The sequence below is a fragment of the Condylostylus longicornis genome, unplaced genomic scaffold, assembly GCF_029603195.1.
Source record: "Condylostylus longicornis isolate FDR11 unplaced genomic scaffold, ASM2960319v2 ptg000010l, whole genome shotgun sequence".
NCBI lineage: Eukaryota > Metazoa > Arthropoda > Insecta > Diptera > Dolichopodidae > Condylostylus > Condylostylus longicornis.
The window spans coordinates 17,510,571-17,533,111 of record NW_026577979.1 but is presented as its reverse complement, the minus strand read 5'-3'; the positions used below and the strand labels follow the sequence as shown (position 1 = coordinate 17,533,111).

Below are 22,541 nucleotides of genomic sequence, written 5' to 3'. Positions count from 1 at the left end.
GAATATCAGGCAAAGTATTTTTTAGGTTAATTTTATTCAATAAAATATGACAGCCGTATTGCTATTGGCGTTTCAGTTTAACCTACAAAATGTTTAAAATCAAAAACTAGTTTAATTCAAATTTTAATTCTTTATTTTCTCTTCCAATTCGAATACCATTCTTTAACAGTACGTACATTGTTGTCCACATCGTCTGTAGTTTCACATTTCAACTCAAAAACAATGCTCTCGTCATATGAATCTTTGGCTTCATCTAAAATCGTTTGGAATATTTCACACTCAATATTAGATCTTAGTTTTTTTTCGTTGTAGTTACGTTCTTTCAATCTATCATACAAAATTGTGTTATTGCATCTAATGACGTAAATTATATCGAAAAACCGTTCAGGAAAGAAATCACATCCATGATATTCAATTATGTTTCCTCCTCTTGTAATGATTGGTTCTAAATAATCCAATAACTAAAAAAACTGACAGAATAACTTTTGAAAATATCAAAGCAAAAGGTTTACTTTTTCTTCGTCAATAACTGGGCATTCATAGTCTTCATCATAGCTCTCAATGAAATCGTTTTCTTTCGCTATTTTTGAGATATCATGCCACTCAAAGTTAAGCTTTTCTGCTAACTTGTCACATAATGTAGATTTCCCTACCCCGGGTGTACCTATTAAATTATCAAATTTATGATTTTATCTTTCTATAACAAATTCAAAATACCAGTTATTAATATATTTGGTTTTTTAAGAGCAGGCATCTTTGTAAATTAATTTCCTTTTGTTCGGTTTTTTATGATCCAGTGTAAATATTTATTTTGCACTGTTTTGGTTACCGTATGGAAATCACGGCTGATACAAATATTTTTTTTGTAATGTCAAGTTGTAAATACACAAAAAGAAACTTCTTTCGTTTAATAAAATGTGATCACCTAAGTATTGCCACACTCTTTAAAAATTAGTGTCAAACTTTTGATATAATGCAGTTTTGATTTTAGTAACTACATATTAATATGTATATTAATGTAGCACAATTTATAAAGATTATAGATGGCTCTGTTATATAACCAATATATTTTAAGCAATGTTATTACTGATATGTTGTTAATATATAATTTTCATATATTGATATTAAAATATTTAAGCAAAAACTCTCGAATACAATACATATCGTCCCACATATGCAATAACATCCTTTGCCTTCTTTATATTTTATTACATGGGAAAATAATGTTATTATTAATTGAATATTGATATTTAATCTTAACGTCCTTGCTCCATATTCTTTAGCTAGAAGATTTAAAAAAGATATTCCAAAATTATAAAATAATGAAATGAATGATAATAATGCAATTTGTTTAAATATTATATTTGTTTACAGCAAAAATTGTAATATATATATGTATGTTAGAAAGCACTACCTACCAAAGATATTAGCTACTGAGAAAAACAAATTTAATTGTATTTTGTTATATAAAAAGTCACTATAATTATGTATTTGGCCTTGAAGAAAGTGCGAAAAATTCTGTAAAAAAATTTCGTCCAATAACAAAATTTTAGAGAAAACTAAAAAAAAAAATAAAAAAAAACAGGAAACTTTGATTTTTTTTAAGTTCGAATGCTTGATATCCTGAGAGTACATAAAATATAAAATCAAGTAATATGTTGTTTTGGAGTTCATTATTAATGCTTTCAAAAACTATTCGTTTGAAGCTTCCAACTTTTTTAAAAGGGAAGTTGTAAGCGAAAATACTTGAGCAAGTGAAATTTTCGTGAAAATTGGTGAAAATTCTTGTACCTCAGAAACTAATGAGACTTGGCACATGGTTCTGAACAAAAATTTTAATAATTTTTGATGGTATAATTATGATAAATAATGGTATCATAATGTTACGTCACTGATTACGGAATCTCCCTGGATATGAAAATTCAAGAAGGATTATTTAACAATTTTACAATTCCTAAATATAGGTTAATTTCAACATTAAAATATAAATAATAATATCAACATTGGTTTCGGTTTATATAAACAAGAATTTAATACATAATTTTAATTTAGATTTTATATGATAGTAAATTTTATAATTTATAGCCCAAAATTCAATGCATATAGCTATTGTCAGCAAAGTGTCAACAATCCTTAAACTCAAAAAACATGGTAGTACTTACTTTATTACCAGTGTAAATGACAGTTCAGTTATGTAGCGGCCTAATACTCTTGTTTATATTTATTTAATTATTATTTTGTTTATTTGATGTTAAGTAGAAATTTAAATTGGTTTTTCCAATTTTAGAAATAATGAGGATTATATATCGACATTGCTGCAAATCTATGCTTAAAGATTTTACTCCGCATTCTACAGTTAGAATTTTTAAAAATAATGTCCAAAAATTAAAAAATAGTGAAATGAATGAGTATAGAGAAAATGAAATGAAAATTCAAATGATATCTCGAAATTTATTTAATCAAATATTTAAAAATGAACATTCACCAAAAATTGATGAAACAATAGTTAAAAGATGTTTGCAAGAGATAAAGAAGTTTGATATCGATATTGAAAATAGTCCAAAATTAGAGGACGTTTATTTGAAATTACCCAAATTAAAGGGTCAGTCAATTGAAGAACATTTTTATCAAATTGCAAGAGAACAATCTGACCCATATCTTCTATTAACAGAAAATTTATTGGTAGATATTCCTGATCGTCCAAGAAAATGGAATTTTGAATGTGGTTGGACGAAGTATTCACAAAATGGAACTTTCGAACTTGTAGATTATCCGGACGAAAATGCTCTTATCTTAGATGTAGAAGTTTGCATGTCAGTCGGTTTAGGACCGACAATAGCATGTGCTGTAGGAAAAAATCATTGGTATTCTTGGTTATCAGAAGATTTAATAACTAGAGGTCAAGTTAATGCAAATAACTTAGAATCTAAGAAATATTTCTTTAAAGATCTCATACCTTTGGGGAACGTTATGCCTAAATTAATAATTGGACATAACGTTTCATATGATAGAGCTAGAATTAGTGAACAGTATTTAATAGAAGACACAAAGGTGCGATTTTTAGACACTATGTCATTACATGTTTGTGTTAGTGGAATAACTAGCTATCAAAGATCCATGTTGAAATCAAAACAAACTTTAGACGAAGAAGACAATATATGGTCTTCACAAAGTTCATTAAATAGCTTAAAAGAAGTTTATAAATTATACTGTAAAAAGGATTTACAAAAAGAGGAGCGCGAAATTTTTGTAAAAGGCACTTTAAACGATGTTTGGGAAAATTTGGAAACATTAATAAATTATTGCAGTTCAGATGTAGTGGCTACCCAGGATGTGTTTAGGCAACTATTTCCCTTGTTTAAAAATCGTTTTCCACATCCTGTAACTCTGGCTGGTATGCTAGAAATAGGTAGATATTCGTATACTTCGTATTTTGTTTATACAAATAATTAATTTTAAATTTGTTAATTTATTTTTAGGATCTGCATATTTACCCGTAAATGAAAACTGGAACCGCTATATAGAAGAAGCAGATCTTACCTATATGGATTTAGATATTGAGGGTAAATACCATTTAGAAAAACGTGCTAACGAGGCTTGTCAACTAATGCATAATAAAGATTATGAAAAAGATTTATGGATGTGGGATCAAGATTGGTCGACAACCACTCTCAAAATGAAGAAAGGTACTAAGAATCTAAGAGAAATGCAAAGTGCAAATACTCTCAAAAGTAAGTCTGAGAATATAGATCATCAAAATACTACAGAAATTAAGGATGAAAGTGTGGAAGAGGATTTGTTGGCACAAAAATTCCAATACTTGTACGATCAGAAAGTAAATATTCCTGTAAGGAGGCCACTACTTGTTGGTTATCCCAATTGGTATAGGAAATTGTGTTCTAAACCCAATGCGCCTGACTGGTTACCAGGTCCCAATAATATTGGTACCGGTATGCAAATAGTTCCAAAACTTTTATCTTTAAGTTGGGAAGGGTATCCGTTGCACTATATAAAAGATCATGGTTGGGGATTTTTAGTGCCTTTCCAAGAAAAGCATTCAGATACTGAGTCTGGAAAAATACCCATTGAGCAATTAATTCAAAAATGTCCACTAATTGAAACTGATCTTGTGGCTTCAGAGCGTGAAAGTTTGTACGCTTTTGATAGTCTCACTAAAGATGTGGAGCATAACATAAGTAAAAGAGATTATTATAAAAAAAAAGTGAAAAAAGATAAAACATATGGAAAGTATACTGGAACAGGCGTATGGTGTAATACAGTTTTAGAAGGTGTCTGTTGGTTTTTTAAATTGCCACACAAAAATGGACCATCATTTCGTGTTGGTAATCCTATGGCTAAGGACTTTTTGAATAAATTTTCGGAAAATGTTTTAACTGGGGATGGAAGTAATACGGCCGAGCGTGTAATTGAAATCGCTAAAATGTTATCATATTGGAGAAATAATCGTGATCGAATTCAAAATCAATTTGTGGTTTGGATACCACATAACAAATTACCGTACCATTTAAAAAGCTCCAAAACTGAATATGGAGCTATAATACCTCAAGTTGTAGTGTGTGGAACTTTAACACGCAGAGCTATGGAGCCAACATGGATGACCGCCAGTAACGCTCAAAGTAACAGGGTCGGTTCAGAATTACGAGCTATGGTTCAATCTCCCATTGGCTACAGAATCGTTGGTGCGGACGTAGATTCTCAAGAGCTATGGATAGCATCGGTATTAGGAGATGCCAGTGCTTATAAAATGCATGGTGCAACACCGCTAGGTTGGATGACTATAAGTGGCACCAAATCAGATGGAACGGATATGCATTCTGTCACTGCAAAAGCAATAGGGATTTCAAGAGATCATGCTAAAATAATAAATTATGCAAGAATATATGGTGCTGGGCAAAATTTTGCTGAAAGACTACTTAAGCAATTTAATCCGGCCATTTCTGATTCCGAAGCCAAATCAAAAGCACAGAAGATGTTTACACTTACCAAAGGTGTTTTATAAGTTTGTCATTTTTTTTTTACTAATTTTTAAAATATTTTAAGGAAAAAAAGTATATGAACTTAAAGACGAATTTCAGAATATTGCATATAAAAGTAAAATGTTAAGCGGATATGAAGCATTAAAAATGGCGGCAGCAAGTAATACTTCTGTACCAGAAATGTTTAAAAAACCTAAATGGGAAAATGGAATTGAAAGCGCTATGTTCAACAGATTAGAAGAAATTGCTGGAAGCAAAGATCCTGTCACACCCTTCCTGAATTGCCGCTTAAGTAGGGCATTACAGCCACAATTTGAAGAGGGAGAAGCGAATGATGATAGATTCTTGCCTACCCGCGTCAATTGGGTGGTCCAAAGCGGTGCTGTAGATTTCTTACATTTAATGTTAGTTTCAATGCGATGGTTAATGGGAAATAATTTAAGGTTTTGCCTTAGTTTCCACGATGAAGTACGGTATTTAGTAAAAGAGAATTTGGTTTATAGAGCAGCATTAGCATTACATGTAACAAATTTATTAACACGATCTTTTTGTGCAAGTCGAATTGGTCTAAATGATTTGCCACAATCAATAGCTTTCTTTTCTTCCGTAGAAGTAGATAGAGCCTTAAGAAAAGAATCAAATGCCGATTGTAAAACACCGTCAAATCCTCACGGCTTGAAGGATGGTTACGGCATTCCGAAAGGAGAATCTCTAGATATTTATAAAGCTATTGAAAAATGCGGAAGCAATGATATTTCAAAATGGTCTTGGCTGAGAGATAAGAGAAAACTCTGAAATGATATACATATGTATTTGAGATTGAAAGTTTAAACTTACAGAAATATCATGCAAATTTTTTAAAATATTTTTGTGAAAAATAACTTTGTTAAATAGTTATTTACAAATTATTTAAATTTTGAATAAAAAGTATTTTTAAAGAAAAATGTGTCATAAGAAAAAATGTTTATTGTTCAATTCTTTACAAAACAAAAAATATATATGTATATATATATATATATATATAGTTTTTTTTTGTATATATATATATATGAATATATTCACACATATGTATATATGTATGTACATGATATAAAGTTACCTTTAAAATAATCTAGAAGCATCTCATATTGCAAATTAATCTTAACAGTGCTGCGACACTAAGTAATAAATAAATCTGATGTTTTTATGAGATTATATTAATGTTCCGATTCAATCACATACATATGTACATCCTTATTGGATTGAGATAAGAAACATAGGACCCAATCAAATTACTAATATAAATTTCTAAAAACTTTTATGAAGATTGAGAGATGTTAAGACACCTTTTTTGAGTAAACTTATTATTTTATTAATTCCAATATATTTTTTGTTATTTTGTTTTAAACAAATAAATATTCTTATTTATATGTTTCATTTGTAACAAAGCAAATTCACGCGTAATTTTGTCCTGATTTGTTATATAACCTTTAAAGTAATAATTTTATCTACTTATGTGTATTATATTTATTTTATGTAAAGATATTATTCGAAAATTAAATTAAATTGATATTTGTAGGCATTTACTTTTAGTATTTACACTGCTTTCCCTAAGGACACTTTTTTCTTTTATTTATTTTGCATGTTAATAGTTTTTATACTAACACGGATTCTTAAAATCTATTTTTTTAAGTACATAGTATTAGATCAACCACTAGCATAGAAAACATTCAAAATGAAAATTAATACTTTGTTCTATTACTATTTTACTATACCTTTAATATTTGTTATCCCTTTCACTATAAAAATTTTAGCAAAAGTTGGTGATAAGCCTTTAAGTAATATCAATGATGATGATGATAATAAAAGCTTAAATTTTATAACTGAAAAAGTTTTATTAAGTATTATATCAAATGTACATCAATTAATTATAGATGCATCGTCCTACCATGAAGTCTCGAATAAAAGAATCTATGATTTTTTCATAAAACAAAATGTTTCTCCCATTTGTGTTTATACGGATTGCTCATTAAAGAACATTGAATATGATAATTTTGGAATCGTTACATCAATTCATAAGTTATTTAGTTTGGAGTGTGATTTTTACAAATCGGGAGTATATTTTTTTGTAATGGATTATAAAATAGAAAATGAAACTAATTTAATAGTAGATAACTTAAGAAAACTTTGGCAATATTACGAAGTGCATGAGATTTATTTAATAAGCTTAAAAGACATAAAATTGTTTTTACCATTCGAATTGGAATATAATTCTAATAAGAATTGGGGCATTGTTATGCCTTTACATATGCAAAATCTGGAATTACGGCGGAATAAGTTCAAAAATTTAAATTATTATCCTGTCAGAGTGCAAATTTTTCGTTCAGTATTAGCCGAAATGATATTGGATGAAAAAACCAAGAAAATTTTAAAAGTTTATGGAACTGATGCCGAGGTCATGTACCTCTTAAGGGATAAAATGAATTTTACAATGATATTACAAGAACCTGATAAAAACTATTTTGGGTAAAATTTAAATTAATCCTATAAATTAAATAAGGTAAATTGGATCACATTTGGTTTTAATTATATACAAATGCATGTGTGTATGTATTACGTACATGTAAACACTCTAACGTCTCCCATTCTCACAATTAGTAAGAACATCAGCTTATTAGCAGTTCTAATTCAATTCTTTTGTCGCAGACGTTAATTTTAAGGATACTCTGTGGGCGATGAGTAGTTTATTCATTTTTCAACTTAAAATAAGGATAGAATTATTCATTTTTTAGGGATAGAATTTAAATGATTTTTTTATAATAATCAGTTTTGAAATTCCAAACCATCATACATATGATTTTAAACCTTGATCTGTATTAACACTATAATTTTTATTGTTTACTTTAATTAAAATTGTTCAAATTTCGTATAATGATTTCCAGGAAACGTAAGTATTATATAAACACTTATGTACATACATATTTAACTTTAAGTGTCTGTCTCTAAGTCGGCAAAACTTGCAATTTATTGCCAAAGATATTCAAATGTGCATTTCCGTCTACCTTACGTTTTATTTAATAAATTTGCATTAAAAAGCAGTTTCAAAATAAATTTATCAACTAATATAAAGCAAAGTAAATAAAATTTTCATTTCTTTTTAGCTTAAAATTGCCAAACGGCTCATTTATTGGTGGTATCGGATTATTGATTAGAAACGAAACAGATATTGTGATAACTGGATATTTTATTAAGGATTACAACACACGAGATGTTGAATATACAGTTGGTGTTTATGATGATCGATTATGTATTTTTGTACCAAAATCTGAGAGAATTCCACCAACTATATTGCCTTTATTTTCTGTTGGGTACGAAATGTGGATTTGTTATATAGTGGTAGCATTTTTGTGTGGAACTATATTATGCCTTTTTAATTGGGCAAATATGTTAAATTTTAATTTTAAATTGTTCGGTGTAACAGAAATTTTGCAAATTTATGTTGATACATGGATTATCTGGGTACGTGTTGGATTAATTAAGCTACCTAAATATAAATCTGGTCGAATATTCCTTTTATCTGTATCAATAGTAAGTGTTATATTTGGCGCAATATTTGAATCCAGTTTGGCCACAGTTTATACAAAGCCGTTATTTTATCCTGATATAAATACTTTACAGCAGTTAGCCAAAAAAGGCTATAAAATTTTATATAAATATGAATCAATGAAAGATGATTTGTTTCCAAAAAATGTTTCCGCAACTTATGATTATTTAGATAGTAAAATGACTTTGTCAAACAAAAATGTTAGTTTAGTGAAATCGATGGTTGAAAAGAAGAATTTTGCTTCTGTTAATCGATGGTTAGGTTTACAATTACAAGATTCAAATTACTTTACAAGGAAGGTTTTGCATGTTATTCCAGAATGCCCCAAATTATATATGTTATCTTATGTTTTGCAAAAAAATTCACCCTATGCCGAAAGAATAAATAACTTATTGTTGGAATTCCTTGCATCTGGTTTGCTTAATTACTGGACAAATCAAAGAAAATTAAAAGAATATCTTGCACACTTAAAAGAACCACTAAATGAGAATAATTTTGCAAAAGTCCTAAGTCTTCGGGACTTGCAGTTATCATTTTACGTTTTGGCTGTTGGAAATTTATTTGGATTTTTAATATTATGTTTGGAAATAATAAAAAACAGGAAGGAAACTGATAAAAAAAAATCTAAATCAAAAAAGCTTAACAGAACATTAAAAGTAATTGTTCAGATTAAAAAGTAAATTTTTGAAATAATGATGCACTTGTACTATAAGTTAAACCCGGAGCAGATATTCATTATATGCACCGTATCACAATGTAGTATAAAATTATGTACATATATTAAATCATAATTTTATCTATGTATGTATTATCATTTTTATATTGTTTATCAATGGTTTATTGCAATACAATAAAATTATCAATGTTCATTTTACTCAGATAATATAAATTATATAAATTTACATACCCAATTATGTAAATAATACTTTACATAATACTTGCCAATGGCTTTTTTTTATGTTCATTTACTTGTTTTTAGTTTGGAATACTCGTACTATGTTACTTCACATTAGAGATAGAGAACTATCGACGGTTTTAGCCTTGTCCTTTTTTTTCATTTCAAATATTGAGTTTCATTATACGAGTATTCTTTATATTCCTTTTTTGGAATGAGCAAGCGAAAAAACTTGTTACTAGCTATGTCAAAGTTGAAATTTAACCTACATGTTGTTTAAATGCCGAATTTAATCGATCTTTTACATAACCAGTTATTGGCATAACTGTTTCAATGTATGCAATAATTTTACAAATATTCTAAAATATTTCAACTTGCCAGTAATTGGCAACCGACAAAAAATTTGATAAATCTAAGTACAGTTAATATTTTTCAAATTATGTTATTTATATACTGTTTTATTCATTCCATCTTTGATTATAATAACATTATCATGTATATAACGTTATTACATGTTTCTTTAGAAATTAAATGCAGATCACCAGTACATTACATTATACAGCAAGTTCCGTTACAGAACTATCGATATATCCGGATATATTTGTGCAACATATTTTTAGTTCTCTAACACTACTTCACATTAGTGTTTTTAGGAATCAAAATTACGTACTGCCGTTGTGGAATATTGAAATTCTACCTTTATAAATTATTCAATTTTTATTGGAATAAAACTATGGTTGATGTTAAAAATATGACAAAAAGGTAAAAACAATAAAAATAATTTTTTAGTTTGTACCCTCGGAATGGGAAATTTGATTCCGGGATAAAATGCCGTACCTTAATTTTTGTATTATTTTAAATCACGGTTGAAAAATCACCGTCAGTATTTTTTTTTAATAACCGCGTACCGTCTATTTAGGTTGATCTGATATTTTTAAGTATTTTCAATAAAAACTCCTTCCTTGGTTTCGTTTGAGGTAAAAAAATTTGATTTAATTCGCTTATATCTTATTAAACAATAACACAGAAATTAATTAGTTTACAAAACAATGTAAAGTAAGTGTAAGATTAATTACAGAAATTACTAATTTTTAAATACAAGGAGAGAGCATTAATGGTCAAATTAGAATTAAGTGAAATGGTTGAAGCAGCCCTGCGCTTCAGATATAAACAGTATTAATTGTCACTGTCAATTGTCACTGCTTAAAAATAAACACAATTTATTAATTATTTAAGGGTGGTAGATGAATTTTAGAAAAAATTTAAATTAACTTAATTTAAAAATGGCTCAAAGTCGTTTAGAAAAAATTGGGACAATATTTACTAGGTATAAATCATATGATATTGTTATGCGACTCTTATTAAGTTACTAAAATCTAAAATAATATTTGCCAAAGTGTGTATGTTGTAGCTATCTTTGGATAAGGATCGCATAAATATGTATATTTTTTAAAAAATTAAATTCGTATTGAACAAATAAATTAGAGTTACAGGTTTATTAAAATCTGGAGCTATGAAACCAGAAGATAAACCATTATGGTACGAAGTGTATGCTGCATTTCCTCCAAATTTGGAACCGAAGTTTGACAGACCGATTCCAAATATTAAATTGAAAAAAATTTTTTATGAAGAAGACGTAATAAGATCGTAGGTATTGATGCATAAGAAAATATTAGAATGCTAAAAAATAATTTTTCATTATATTAGGCACTACCATAAAATAAATAAAGGAAGAGACACAATAAACTTAAAAGATTTAAAAAGTAGAACACAATGTCAACAATACATCGATATTTATAATAACCTAAAATCACAAGGAGCTTTAGATGAAGAAAAAATTCGTGAGGTCGCATATGAAATGCTTCAAGACAAAATTAAAGTCGAAACAGAATCAAACGACAATGTAATTGAAAACGTTGCTCATGCAGATTTGAATAAAAATTCGACTCATGTTGTTAATGTTAAAGATTTATTTAAAGAATAGCAGGAGTACATTTAAAATTTTACATTAGTTAATAAAATTATTTGCAATAATACAACTCTTAAAATAATTAATATCTTCAATTGAAAAAGTTTCGCCACAATTACTCCAATTAAAATGGTTTAGTAAATGCAGGTCATAAAATCCAAAAATTGAAAATTGTTAATTTTTTTATTCTTGGGAATTTATTTGTAACGTTTTTTTTTTAAAAGTTAGCTTTTTCAATTGGAAAAGCTTCACCACATTTACTCCATTTAAAAATGGTTTAATAAATGCAGGTCATTAATTCCAAAACTAAAAATTACGATTTTATTTGAGGGGATATTATTTCAGAATAACTTTTTTTATGTTATCAATAATAACTTCTGCAGAAGGAAACTTTTCTGCTCTTGGTGGGCCTTTTTTCAATCCGGACCAAATCAAAGTCCTCATTTCTTTATTAGATGTTGGTGTTTCAGCTACTGATATTTCAAAGGCACCACGTCGTGGGGCTCCATCGGAATTTAAACTAAGCTGCAAGGAACAATCTAATAATTTTTCTGCAATAGATTTGTGCAAATCTATAGCACGTCTTTTGAAAACGGATCATGATTTACAATGTTCAATGTACAAAGTCGGCTTTGAGGCGTCTAATTCCTCTCCATTAGTCTCTTGAGTATTTCCCGCCTTTTGTTTTTTAACAGTACCCTAAAAAAAAATAAAAATAGAGGGTATCTCCAATGAATTGATTAAGAAAATTACCTTTTCATTTGTAGATTGTGCTTTTCTTTTTCTTTTTGGAGGCATATCCGTTCTCAAGTTTTCTTTTCAAATTTGACTCAAATTAATTTTTAGTTTACTACTTATAATATACTCTACACACTCTACTTGACCTGGGTATTGTTTTTAAGGTTTTCTTAACGAATTAAACTTTAAAGTAATGTTAGCAACGCAAGTATGCCATAAATATTTGGCAACAAAATTAAAATATTAATGAAAAATTCACCACATTTTTATTTTATGGGGATTTGCTTGCAGTTCTTCAAATTTTTTCGATTTTGGGTTTTTTTACTTTTATTCAATATTTATTTACTTTTAGAACGTTAAGTTTGATTTAAACTGATGAAGTAGTAAGTTCACTAGATTGCAAAATTTAATCAAACAATTGGCAACATTTAGAAACGAAAATATAATGAAACAAAAAGCATGTGTATGTTTCAAAACATCTTCAACTAAAAATATACCCTCTTTACATCCTTATACTACCTAGTTGAATAGGATTGTATCTGTGTATAACTCACATTTTTTGTAATTGATATAAAAATAAATTAGACAGCAAATTAATTATCAACACTAAACCAGTTGACATCAGATGCATTTAAAATGTTGTACAAGTTTAATATTTCTTTTGAATATGTTTTGTGTTTCAAATTAAAAATAAATTGTTTGAGAAAAAACATTTTGGGAAGTGTTACTTTGCAGAAAATTTTCATTCAGCTGGCCATATTAAAAATTTTCAACAAGTTTTAAACACTTTTTACATAAATGACATATTTGTTGTCTGAATTATTATGAAACGTCAAAAATAATTATTCACCCCGTTTATCAACATTTATGTGGCTACGATTGAAAGATAATAGTTATGAAAAATTTTATAGTATTTTTTCTAATTTATTGAAATATATAATGTAAGATTCACCGAATAAAATTGTATTTAATAATAATAGAAGTGAGAAAAAAGTTTAAAAATATTATTATATGACAGAAAAGAAACTTTTCTTTTGTGATGGCTTTATCGAGGAAATTAACATCAAAAATATGTGAGTAAATATGGAAAAAGATGAATAGTTTTATATTTTCTTTAAAAACTGAAAGTAAAAGATTACTTTTGATAGAAAAAAGTGGTTTTATTTTTAATTACCAATTTTAGAATTGAATAATTATTTATGAAAGAAAGCGGGGGCTAATTAATTATATTACATTGAAAATAAACTACTTAAAAATGCATATGTTAGACTATTACACTTGTTTTCTATTGAAGATAAAGAAAAATGCTTTTAATTAAGCAGTTTTCTTATATTTAAACCAATTGCAATTAAAAAGAAGGCTTCTTTAAATGTTTGTGATATAAACAATTTGTTAATTTTATTTTTACTATAAACTCAGTTTTTCATACATATAAACTGATATTGTTAATTTTTAATATATATAGTTATATGTAAATTTTAGATGAAATAAAAGCTCACAATGGAAAAGTTACATGTTTGGATTTAGGTGAAACAGGACGTGTGTTAGTAACCGGTGGACAGGATAGGAACGTCAATTTGTGGGCGATAGGGGAATCTGAATGTTTTATGGTAAGAATACCAAAATGTGAAATTTTAGTGTTTAGTTTCTGATGTGCACAAATTGGTAGGTTAGGTAGGTACCCACCTCCCTATATCACTCATACATGCATATAATAAGTAACCATACCTATTATGTTCATAAAAATAAAATTAATATGATTCAAAATGCAATAATAGCCAATTTATAAATTTATTTACAATATGAACTTTATATCTTATTGTATTCCATTTTATTGTTTTAGTCTTTACCTGGCCATAATGGAACAATTGATTGTGTTAAATTTGCATATAATGATGATTTTGTGTATTCAGCTGATGATATTGGTATTATAAGAAGATGGGATCTTAATGCTCAAACAATTTGCTCAACCTTAAATGGACATATGAAAAGCGTTCGAACATTAGATTTTAATCCATCTGGCGAATACGTAGTATCCGGTAGTAATGATACAACTGTCAGGTGCGTAGTATATTTTTTTTGAAAGCTTTTTTTTTTACTTAAAGAAAACGTAAAAATTTAACAAAATCTTAATATTTCATCGCCTACGCACACTACAAATTTAACTTTGAAATATAACTGAGTTTGAAATAAAAATTGTTAAATTCATATTTTTATTTAACTAAGGTGTGCATAAAAATTTTTCTAAATGTTTAAATGGTAACTGACTGACAAAAAATGAAGATGTTTGTGAAATATGTATGTGTTTAGTATGTGATATGGTTTTGTAATTAAGTGTTGATATTTTTTTTCAAGGCCTTTTAAATTGTTTAATGTTTTGCATGTCACATTTCGCTTTAACATAATTAGATTCATCGAAATGATTATAAATTCAGATATGTATGTAGGTACTAAGTAGGATAACTTTCTAGTTTTTTAATTGAATCAGTTTTGCAGATAATTCTTTAATTAAGATTTTACTGAATAGTGTAATAAAACTAGCTACATATATTAATTTTATAATTCGTTCTTTTTTAATTCAGACTTTGGGATGTCAGAAATCAGAATCGATGCATGAAAACGTATAGAGGCCATATAGCAAACGTTAATTCTGTAAAATTCTCTCCTGATGGTTTATGGATTGCCTCAGCTGGTACAGAAGGATCCGTAATTATTTGGGATATACGGAAAAGTAAACAAATAATTGAATTTAGTGAAAGAGCTTCGCCGGTAACTTGTATCCAATTTCATCCTAATGAGTTTTTATTAGCAGCTGGTAGAAATGATGGAAGTGTGTATATTTATGATTTAGAGAAAAATATTTTAATATCCAAAACAGAAAGTTCAAGCCCATATGCTGGACAGACAGTAAAGTGTATCACTTTTAGGTGAGAAACAATTTATTTGATATCAAATTGAAAAATAAGTTTTTAAATTGTAGTGAAAATGGGGAATGTTTATTTGTTGGAACTGCTGAGGGTATTTCAGTTATAGGATGGGAGCCTACAAGAGAGTTCGATAAAATAGATTCCACATGGAGTTTTTTAGGAGACATTAAAATAGTAAATAGAGAAATTGTAAGTACGGACACTTTTTGAAAAATATTTGTCGTTTATGATTAAACTCTTTTTAGATATGCGGTGCATATGAACGAGATATGGTTACTATTCATACTATGCCCATAAGTAGGATAAGTCCATTTTTTATCGCTCCAGCAGTTAAACCTTTACCTAATAACCAGCAATTGGGTACACAACCGGTGTCGATACAATCGGTAATTGGCTCAGCATCTCCTTTTTCTTACAATCAATCTACAAGAAAGAGTTTCTCACGGGGAACTCACAAATTAACTCTTTCTGTGGAATCAAATAGTAAATCAACCAATTTAAATAATAATAATAATAATAATAACAGCAATAATAATATCAATAACAACAATGATATTAAGAGCAAAAAACCAAGTAGGGTAATTGAGGAAAATGAAGAAAGTCCAAGTCCCAGTCTTGACGGTTTGTCTTCATCTCCAAATCTTAGTATTGAAATAATAGACATTGAGGATCCGCCTTCTCGGCATATAAATGCGGATACAAATACAGGAATTCCTTCTAGGAACTTTAATCAATTTAAAGCTGTATCTCCTCTTACAAGTGATATTAACAAATTTGATAAATATAGTAGTTTTGATACATATTGTAGTAATTTTGATAATGATATTGGTTCCTTAACAAATGATAGTTTTAACGATAGTAATCCACCTATCATATCAAATTACGAGGCAGCTGAATCGGAGGATTTTCCTGTGAATAATGCAAAAATGCCAGATTATGCTCCAAGAGCAGATACCTATCAATCAAATTTGCAAACTTCAAATAAATTAAGTACAAGCAATAAATCGATAAGTAAGTCAAGGTCAACAATATCGTTAACTGGTCAACGCAAAAACACCCAGCTTGCGATACCAGTTAAAATTCCTGATCGCTATTCAGGTGGAACATTCTTTGGAGGTGGTCCAAATAGGGTGTCATACATGCATTCTGTAAGTTCAATGGATTTACATAAAATGGATGAAAACATGTCTATGACAAAAAGATCTACCACACAAATGTCTATATCAGCACGAGGTACCAGAAGAGATACGTCGGCTAATAGTGAAAATAGTTTTCATCAGAGGCAGCAAGCAGTTGGCAAAGACTCGAAACCATCGAAAGAATTTACTGTTCAAATTTTTAATAAAAAACAACCTCCACCTATGCGATCAAAGACCTCGATTGACTTAAGAAGTAGATCGGCCACAGCAGCTGTACCACCCACTCAGGTAATAAATATAAAAAAAACTGTTTTGTGTTTTTTACAGCAATATATGATTTTTTTTGTATGCAGAAAACTCTTGTGTATTCTGCCGATGACAGTGCAGATGTGCAAATGTTAAGTGCATACCATAACCATGTATTTCAAGAATTAAGTAATAGGCATGCAACTTTGGAATTGATAAGAAATTCAACCAGGTGAATTCATTTTGATTTTTTTGAAAAATATTTCACTAAAATTTAAGTTTTAGGTCGCAAGATGTTGTGGGAGCCTTAAAACAAGCAATAAAAACTGGCCGAACCGTATTTGTAGATTTATTAGGAGCTATTTTAGAAAAAACGTAAGAAAAATCTTTGTCGCATTAGAAAATTTAGAACATTAAAATTCTAATCATTTTTAACTTCATTATTACATTATTTCAGATCAAGTTGGAGTTTAGATCTCTGCCTTCTTTTGCTTCCCGAAATATATGAGCTACTTCAAAGTCAACATAAATTGTAAGAATATTTTTAATGTTCATGCACAACAATAAGAAATTTTAATATGCCGTTTTTTTTTGTTTTACATTTAAGTCATCATACTAGAGCTTGTGATACATTACGTGTTATATTAAAAAATTTCTTGCCAATAATTCAAGAAAATTGTGATCCATGGTCTTTGGCAAATAGTTTGGGTGTAGACGTAACTCGAGAAGAGCGACAACGTAAATGTATTGAATGTCAAGAATGGTTATTGAGAATAAGAAGCTTACCCACTGATACAGAAAATTCTACATCGTCATTAGCATCATTACAGAACTTAATAACGTTTTGACACAAATCCCGTTTTATATTGATAGATAATTCAACTACATATTTTGTTTGATAGTAAGTTTAAAATGAGTGATAATTAAAAACGATTAATTAATCAAATGATTTTAAAAGATAATTTTTAACCATCTATTAAAATATAAAGCTTGCTTGATTTTTTTGAGGAAAACGCACTGTTAATATGGAGTTAGTTCTTGATTGTTACTTCGTTTGTAAGATTTTAAAATATATTAAGTTGAATATTTTAGTTGAACAAAAATATCAATTAATACCATAAGTTTTCAGGGAACATTGGTATCATAAATTTCATATGTATTTAAATAATATTGGGTTAAGAAGTATTTGATGCTTTTATTTAAAAATCTTTCCTTCGCATACATTAATACTAGAACAAGAATGATGCCTACAACACATTTTCTAATTCTATAAAAAGAATTTAGTTATTACACTGATGTATAATAGAAAATTGATCATAATAATAAAACAAATGTATTTATATTTTAAGAGTAATCTTACATTTCACAAAATAACACTTTTGAGGAAACGTTTTAGGTCAGGAAATAAAAATTTTCTATTTTTACAATATTTTTGTTTCCATTTTTTATTATCAATTTTTTTTAAAAGTAATGCTTTTTGTATAAATATCTAGCTTAAATTTCAGGTTATTTTTGGTAGTTATATTTCGGTTTTTCAGTACTTATGCTAATTTTTCATCAGTCTAGTCACCATTATTTATTCGCTGTTTAATATTGAATAATTTTTGTGTGAACATGAGTAATTTATTTTGATATTTAATTATGATACTTTTTTTTTATGTACGCAAAAGTCTAAGATAAAAACATAGAATCTAAATTTTATACTAACAATTAAAATGGATTAAATTATTCTTTGATTTAATTAAAATTTTAATAACTAGATAATTTTCATCAACGTATTTTTCATTTTGGTTACGTATAACACCACAAACTTATTTATTAGAATTTATTTGCTTGAAAAATTAATGTTAGTTTTAGTTAACCGAGTTGTGTTTCAGTTTTTTCAGAGGCGTTTTACAAATATAACAATCAAAAATTGATTTATTATAAGAATTTTGTTAAGCAGATTACTTTTTACATTATAAGAAAAATAGTGCATTAAATTTAATTGAAAATATTTTTGCATAACTAGAATATATTTTTAAATACTTAATTTATTATGAGTGAAGATTCGACTTATGTACTTAATTACTAAATATTATGAATGAAAATGTTGTCATATTAAATATCATACTGAAATTTTAATATCGTTTTGTATTAAAGTTGTATTTGCAAACTTCTTTAAAATTACTTATACTAAAAAAAGATTTATAAATTTGAAAAAACTGAATATTTTTGTGATTTTTTTAAAGTTATAAAAAATGAAAGATAATCTTTTAGTTAGAAAGATACAGGAAGTATATTAATGATATTTTTTAAATAATTTTACGTAGGAATGTTTTAAATTGAGCTTAAATTTTGATAAATTTTAAAAAATTAACATTTATAATTAATACATAATTTCAATTAAAAATAGTGACTTATTCGATTGATATGACTTAATCTTAGTTAGCAATTTTATGATAACCTATTTTTGATTTGTACTCGTTTTTCTAATGAATTTATTTTGTACAAAAAAGAACTGCCTTTAAATTTTTTTAAAAAAATTTCTTTGGAATATTCTTTCTGATTTAAGTAAAATAAATTAAAATTGACTAATAAAAGTAAAAGAAATTCTTTTTTTATATATAATAAGATGATTTCAATTTATTTTGATAATTAAATTAAATCTGGAATTCAAAAGGAATTTTAAAAAAATTTAATTCAAATTAGTTCAATAAAGTGAGTAATTGTAGTAATATTAATAAAGGAACTTTATTTTTATTTTAACGGATCAAATAAAGGTAATAAATGATCATATGTGATTCATATGAAAATTACTTTATTTAGTAATTTTTTTTTTGGTAGTAATATTTTGTAACTGCATAATGTATGTACTGTTTCTATAATCAAATAAGGAAACATGAAGTGAATATTTTAGAGAATAATTTTGTAAGGATAAACAAGTTCGTGTACATATGCATATAATTGTCTATTAATATATTAGGTAGCAAGCACTTGTGCAAATTTCAGAGAACTTAACTTAGAGAACTTAATAAACTTAGTTAAGTTTAGGTAGAAAGTTTTTGCTCCTTAAAAATTTGAAAAGAGCAAATAACATAAGCTATATAAATATGGTTTTAAGAATACGAATTATATTATTTGTTATACGAACACTTGCATTTTAATATTTTTCGGATATGAAAAATTACGATTAAATGAAAAATGTTGGCATATTGTGAACTGTATGAAAATTTTTTGTTGTTCTGAAAAGATGTAAAATTTTGAGCCGTAGTTTGAAAAAGTTTAATATTCTAAGTATTTAAAAAAGTGTGATGTTGCACACCCACTGGTTTTGAATCTATGCGATGATTTTGAAAATTAAGTTCTTATGGACATTTCACAAGTTTTATGTACAAATTAAATGTGAAGTTTTTAAAGCTTTGCAGTTCTAATCCTAAAAACTGCATTTTCAGAAATACCCCATTTCACGTACTTCTTTTCGCGTTTTACTTCATCATGCAGTTATTTTCAAGAGAGCCGCGCCATAGTGCAATTATATCATAACATAACCCTCCATATAAAACTTAATTTCAAGAGCTTAAATATATAATAGTAACACATTTTATTGAAGTTCTTTCAGTCTTAACTATTGTGTTGTCAAAAACAGCTCTTTTAAGCATTTTCATTTTATAAAATTGTTTTCATTCTTTGGTTTTGATTGTTATTGAAACAACCTATAAGATTATTCTTAGTTTTTATTAAATTATTTTATTATTATTTTTTAAATATTTTAAAGACGTAAATCTGATTTCAATATACTTGACAAAACTTTACAATTAAAGTGATTTTACTCCTAGTTAGAAGTATTATTAACAATTAGTTATGGAAATACATGAATGAAAATGCAGAATTTGCTTATTTGTATTTAAAAATTATTTAGCTATTGACTAGTTTTCATGCAGCTACTTTTTTTTGTTAGTACGCTTTATACTGTTATTTACAAAATCTTGTTTTCTTTTGCTATAATCTCATTATTCTTAGAAGCATGTTATAAAAACTAATAAATGATGAATAACTATAATAAGAAAATTGTAATATAAAAATTGGCTTAAAATATTACATTCAAGTTAAAAATATGTCTAAAGATATTAATAATTAATTATTACTAAAAATCATTTAGATAAAATTAATTATCTATTGAAAAAAATAAAAAAAAATGGTAAACATTTAAATTTTTGTAAGATTATCAAATGAAAAATCTAATTTATTCACTATTTTGTGCGTAGCTTATCAAATAATTATATACCATAATATATACAAGCAAACATATTTGTATATTGTATATAAAATAACAATTTTAAAATTTTTAGAATTTTTGATATATTAAAAAAAGACGTTTTTTAATGCCTAACCGTCCAATTTTTTATAACACTATAATAATATATAAATATATAAAATACATGGAATATGTAAATTTGTAATTAATAGCTAATTTTTAGCTGAAAAAGTAAATTTAATGTATTAAATAAATAAAAAATTGCAATTTTTTTTTAACCAAATAATAAATTTTTTTATATTTAAGAATTTATAATTAAAACAAGAGAACACAAGAAATAAATAAAAATTAATAATCTTAAGTTTTTATTAATAATACTAATATTAATTAAAAACACAAAAAAAAGTTAATAAAACAAATAATAAATTAATACATAAAATTGTTTTAAATAAATTTTAAAATTTTTGATAAACTAAAAATTGCAGTTTGTTTATTTGTAATATTTATGTTTGACCTCAATGATGAGCATGTAATACTTATTATTCATGAATCTTATGTTTTTGAATTTAAGTTCGTTATGCTTTTAAATAAGTTTCAATGGGAAAGGTGTATTCCTTGCCATAAGGTCAACTTCAGTAGTCTAAACGTATATTCTATAGCGTATAGAATATTAGTTTGAGATATAAATATTATAATAGGTTATTGTGTTAAGTTGGTTTAAGCACTTTAGTTAAGAATGGGATTTAAAAGCAAACTTATTTTAACATCAACATATTTATTTTGGAGAAATGACATTAGTACATCAAGTTTCGTGTTTCCTAAGCAAATCAAATCATTAAAAAGTCATAGAATTCACCATTTTGTTTAAGATATATTATTTTTGGTATAAGTACCGATTGTTCCTGCAATATATGAATGAAGTGTAGACTATGTTCGAGTTTGAACAATACTGTGGTAGTTGCTCAGTCAGCACTGAAATGTGTAAGGTTTTTTTTTTGAAATTTTGTATAAAATTAATCATAATTTAGTGTATCTTAATGTTGGCATAGTCCAGGATAAGGCAGAACGGCAGAAAAATTTCATTAAATTTTTCATACCTGTGATATTGAAATAACTGAGTCTTGAGAAAGGAATTCTAAATCTGTGGAAATAATTGCTAAAATTAAGATGTTTCTTGATTACTTTACGCTAATATACGAAGAGATTTTGAATTTAGAACTAACTATAAAGGTTTGTTAAATCATAATGTTCAATATATTTTATGGGGGAAGAAGAAAACTATTATTTCAATGAATAGCGGACCTAGTGAGAAATATTACTTTAAATTGAAAAAATTTGTATGTTATACTTTTAAAATTTCAATAATTTTTTGTTCGTAAAATAGTTCAAAAGTAATATTTTTAACAAATTGTTATTGTCGTTAGTCAAATTTTATTTCAAAACTGTAGATTATAATTTTTTTTTGTCCATTTGTTTTACTTATGTATTTAGAGTAAATATTATATTAGTTTGTAACAGAATTTAGCTAAGAAGCTACGATGCTTATTTTTAAATTTAGTTGTACAGATTTATTTACATACTATGTAAAGCCTCTATTAAAAAGGAAATATGTAAGTTCTTAAAAAAAATTTATGTAAACTAAATTTGGGCCTTAAACCCAATTATATAAGTTAGAAATACTGGATGAGCTGAAAAACGCTACAGATTTGAGATAACATTAATACAATTCCTAATATTTAGGCGATAATTGTAATTTTCCGAAATCAAAAATGCTTCAGGTATGTAAATTAAATCAGAGAAATTTTCTTGG

At 26.9% G+C, this 22,541-nt stretch overlaps 6 protein-coding genes across 8 annotated transcripts; 4 read left to right on the top strand and 2 right to left on the bottom strand.

Annotated features, from left to right (window-relative positions):
- Window positions 1-46: 46 nt before the first annotated feature.
- Window positions 47-899, bottom strand: LOC129618695 (adenylate kinase isoenzyme 6 homolog). 2 transcript variants are annotated; one of them, XM_055533606.1, is made up of 4 exons: window positions 718-899; window positions 513-664; window positions 177-461; window positions 47-82 (listed from the first exon to the last, which is right to left on the bottom strand). In XM_055533606.1, exons 1-4 carry the CDS (start codon window positions 752-754, stop codon window positions 62-64), a joined length of 495 nt encoding a protein of 164 aa, XP_055389581.1. In that variant the 5' UTR covers window positions 755-899; the 3' UTR covers window positions 47-61. The 2 variants fall into 2 exon arrangements, with proteins under 2 accessions (XP_055389581.1, XP_055389580.1); XM_055533605.1 differs by lacking the exon at window positions 47-82 and having other exon boundaries at window positions 124-461.
- Window positions 900-2,203: 1,304 nt separating this feature from the next.
- LOC129618691 (DNA polymerase subunit gamma-1, mitochondrial) lies at window positions 2,204-5,897 on the top strand. The gene is made up of 3 exons (XM_055533600.1): window positions 2,204-3,409; window positions 3,480-5,009; window positions 5,062-5,897. Exons 1-3 carry the CDS (start codon window positions 2,293-2,295, stop codon window positions 5,790-5,792), a joined length of 3,378 nt encoding a protein of 1,125 aa, XP_055389575.1. The 5' UTR covers window positions 2,204-2,292; the 3' UTR covers window positions 5,793-5,897.
- Window positions 5,898-7,374: 1,477 nt separating this feature from the next.
- LOC129618941 (uncharacterized) lies at window positions 7,375-10,180 on the top strand. Its single transcript, XM_055533974.1, has 4 exons — window positions 7,375-7,502; window positions 8,138-8,262; window positions 8,458-9,083; window positions 10,013-10,180. The coding sequence occupies exons 1-4, from the start codon at window positions 7,375-7,377 to the stop codon at window positions 10,178-10,180; spliced, it is 1,047 nt and encodes a 348-aa protein (XP_055389949.1).
- Window positions 10,181-10,670: 490 nt separating this feature from the next.
- Window positions 10,671-11,472, top strand: LOC129619035 (probable 28S ribosomal protein S23, mitochondrial). The gene is made up of 3 exons (XM_055534108.1): window positions 10,671-10,802; window positions 10,961-11,122; window positions 11,183-11,472. Exons 1-3 carry the CDS (start codon window positions 10,759-10,761, stop codon window positions 11,457-11,459), a joined length of 483 nt encoding a protein of 160 aa, XP_055390083.1. The 5' UTR covers window positions 10,671-10,758; the 3' UTR covers window positions 11,460-11,472.
- On the bottom strand, window positions 11,426-12,357 carry LOC129619036 (selenoprotein BthD-like). Its single transcript, XM_055534109.1, has 2 exons — window positions 12,198-12,357; window positions 11,426-12,143 (listed from the first exon to the last, which is right to left on the bottom strand). The coding sequence occupies exons 1-2, from the start codon at window positions 12,240-12,242 to the stop codon at window positions 11,781-11,783; spliced, it is 408 nt and encodes a 135-aa protein (XP_055390084.1). The 5' UTR covers window positions 12,243-12,357; the 3' UTR covers window positions 11,426-11,780.
- A 704-nt stretch (window positions 12,358-13,061) lies between these two features.
- Window positions 13,062-18,543, top strand: LOC129618755 (katanin p80 WD40 repeat-containing subunit B1). Of its 2 annotated transcripts, XR_008697828.1 has the most exons (11): window positions 13,062-13,255; window positions 13,665-13,792; window positions 14,026-14,243; window positions 14,765-15,109; window positions 15,163-15,298; window positions 15,355-16,536; window positions 16,602-16,726; window positions 16,780-16,869; window positions 16,952-17,026; window positions 17,102-17,395; window positions 17,453-18,543. XR_008697828.1 is itself a non-coding variant. In XM_055533718.1 (10 exons), exons 1-10 carry the CDS (start codon window positions 13,222-13,224, stop codon window positions 17,340-17,342), a joined length of 2,574 nt encoding a protein of 857 aa, XP_055389693.1. In that variant the 5' UTR covers window positions 13,062-13,221; the 3' UTR covers window positions 17,343-18,543. The 2 variants fall into 2 exon arrangements, 1 of the variants encoding a protein (XP_055389693.1); XM_055533718.1 differs by having other exon boundaries at window positions 17,102-18,543.
- The last annotated feature ends 3,998 nt before the right edge of the window (window positions 18,544-22,541 follow it).

Excerpts from the sequence above, each read along its gene's own strand:
- LOC129618755 (XM_055533718.1), top strand. The coding sequence starts at position 13,222 with ATGGCTTTATCGAGGAAATTAACATCAAAAATAT. Across the intron at positions 15,110-15,162 it reads GTAAAGTGTATCACTTTTAG|TGAAAATGGGGAATGTTTAT; the intron begins GTGAGAAACAAT and ends TTTAAATTGTAG. Across the intron at positions 16,870-16,951 it reads GGAGCTATTTTAGAAAAAAC|ATCAAGTTGGAGTTTAGATC; the intron begins GTAAGAAAAATC and ends ACATTATTTCAG.
- LOC129618691 (XM_055533600.1), top strand. The coding sequence starts at position 2,293 with ATGAGGATTATATATCGACATTGCTGCAAATCTATGCTTAAAGATTTT. Across the intron at positions 3,410-3,479 it reads GGCTGGTATGCTAGAAATAG|GATCTGCATATTTACCCGTA; the intron begins GTAGATATTCGT and ends ATTTATTTTTAG. Across the intron at positions 5,010-5,061 it reads GATGTTTACACTTACCAAAG|GAAAAAAAGTATATGAACTT; the intron begins GTGTTTTATAAG and ends AAATATTTTAAG.
- LOC129618941 (XM_055533974.1), top strand. The coding sequence starts at position 7,375 with ATGATATTGGATGAAAAAACCAAGAAAATTTTAAAAGTTTATGGAACT. Across the intron at positions 7,503-8,137 it reads CCTGATAAAAACTATTTTGG|CTTAAAATTGCCAAACGGCT; the intron begins GTAAAATTTAAA and ends ATTTCTTTTTAG. Across the intron at positions 9,084-10,012 it reads ATGAGAATAATTTTGCAAAA|ATCACCAGTACATTACATTA; the intron begins GTCCTAAGTCTT and ends AATTAAATGCAG.
- LOC129619035 (XM_055534108.1), top strand. The coding sequence starts at position 10,759 with ATGGCTCAAAGTCGTTTAGAAAAAATTGGGACAATATTTACTAG. Across the intron at positions 10,803-10,960 it reads ATTGGGACAATATTTACTAG|AGTTACAGGTTTATTAAAAT; the intron begins GTATAAATCATA and ends CAAATAAATTAG. Across the intron at positions 11,123-11,182 it reads GAAGAAGACGTAATAAGATC|GCACTACCATAAAATAAATA; the intron begins GTAGGTATTGAT and ends TCATTATATTAG.
- LOC129618695 (XM_055533605.1), bottom strand. The coding sequence starts at position 754 with ATGCCTGCTCTTAAAAAACCAAATATATTAATAACTG. Across the intron at positions 665-717 it reads ACCAAATATATTAATAACTG|GTACACCCGGGGTAGGGAAA; the intron begins GTATTTTGAATT and ends ATAATTTAATAG. Across the intron at positions 462-512 it reads CAGTTATTGACGAAGAAAAA|TTATTGGATTATTTAGAACC; the intron begins GTAAACCTTTTG and ends CAGTTTTTTTAG.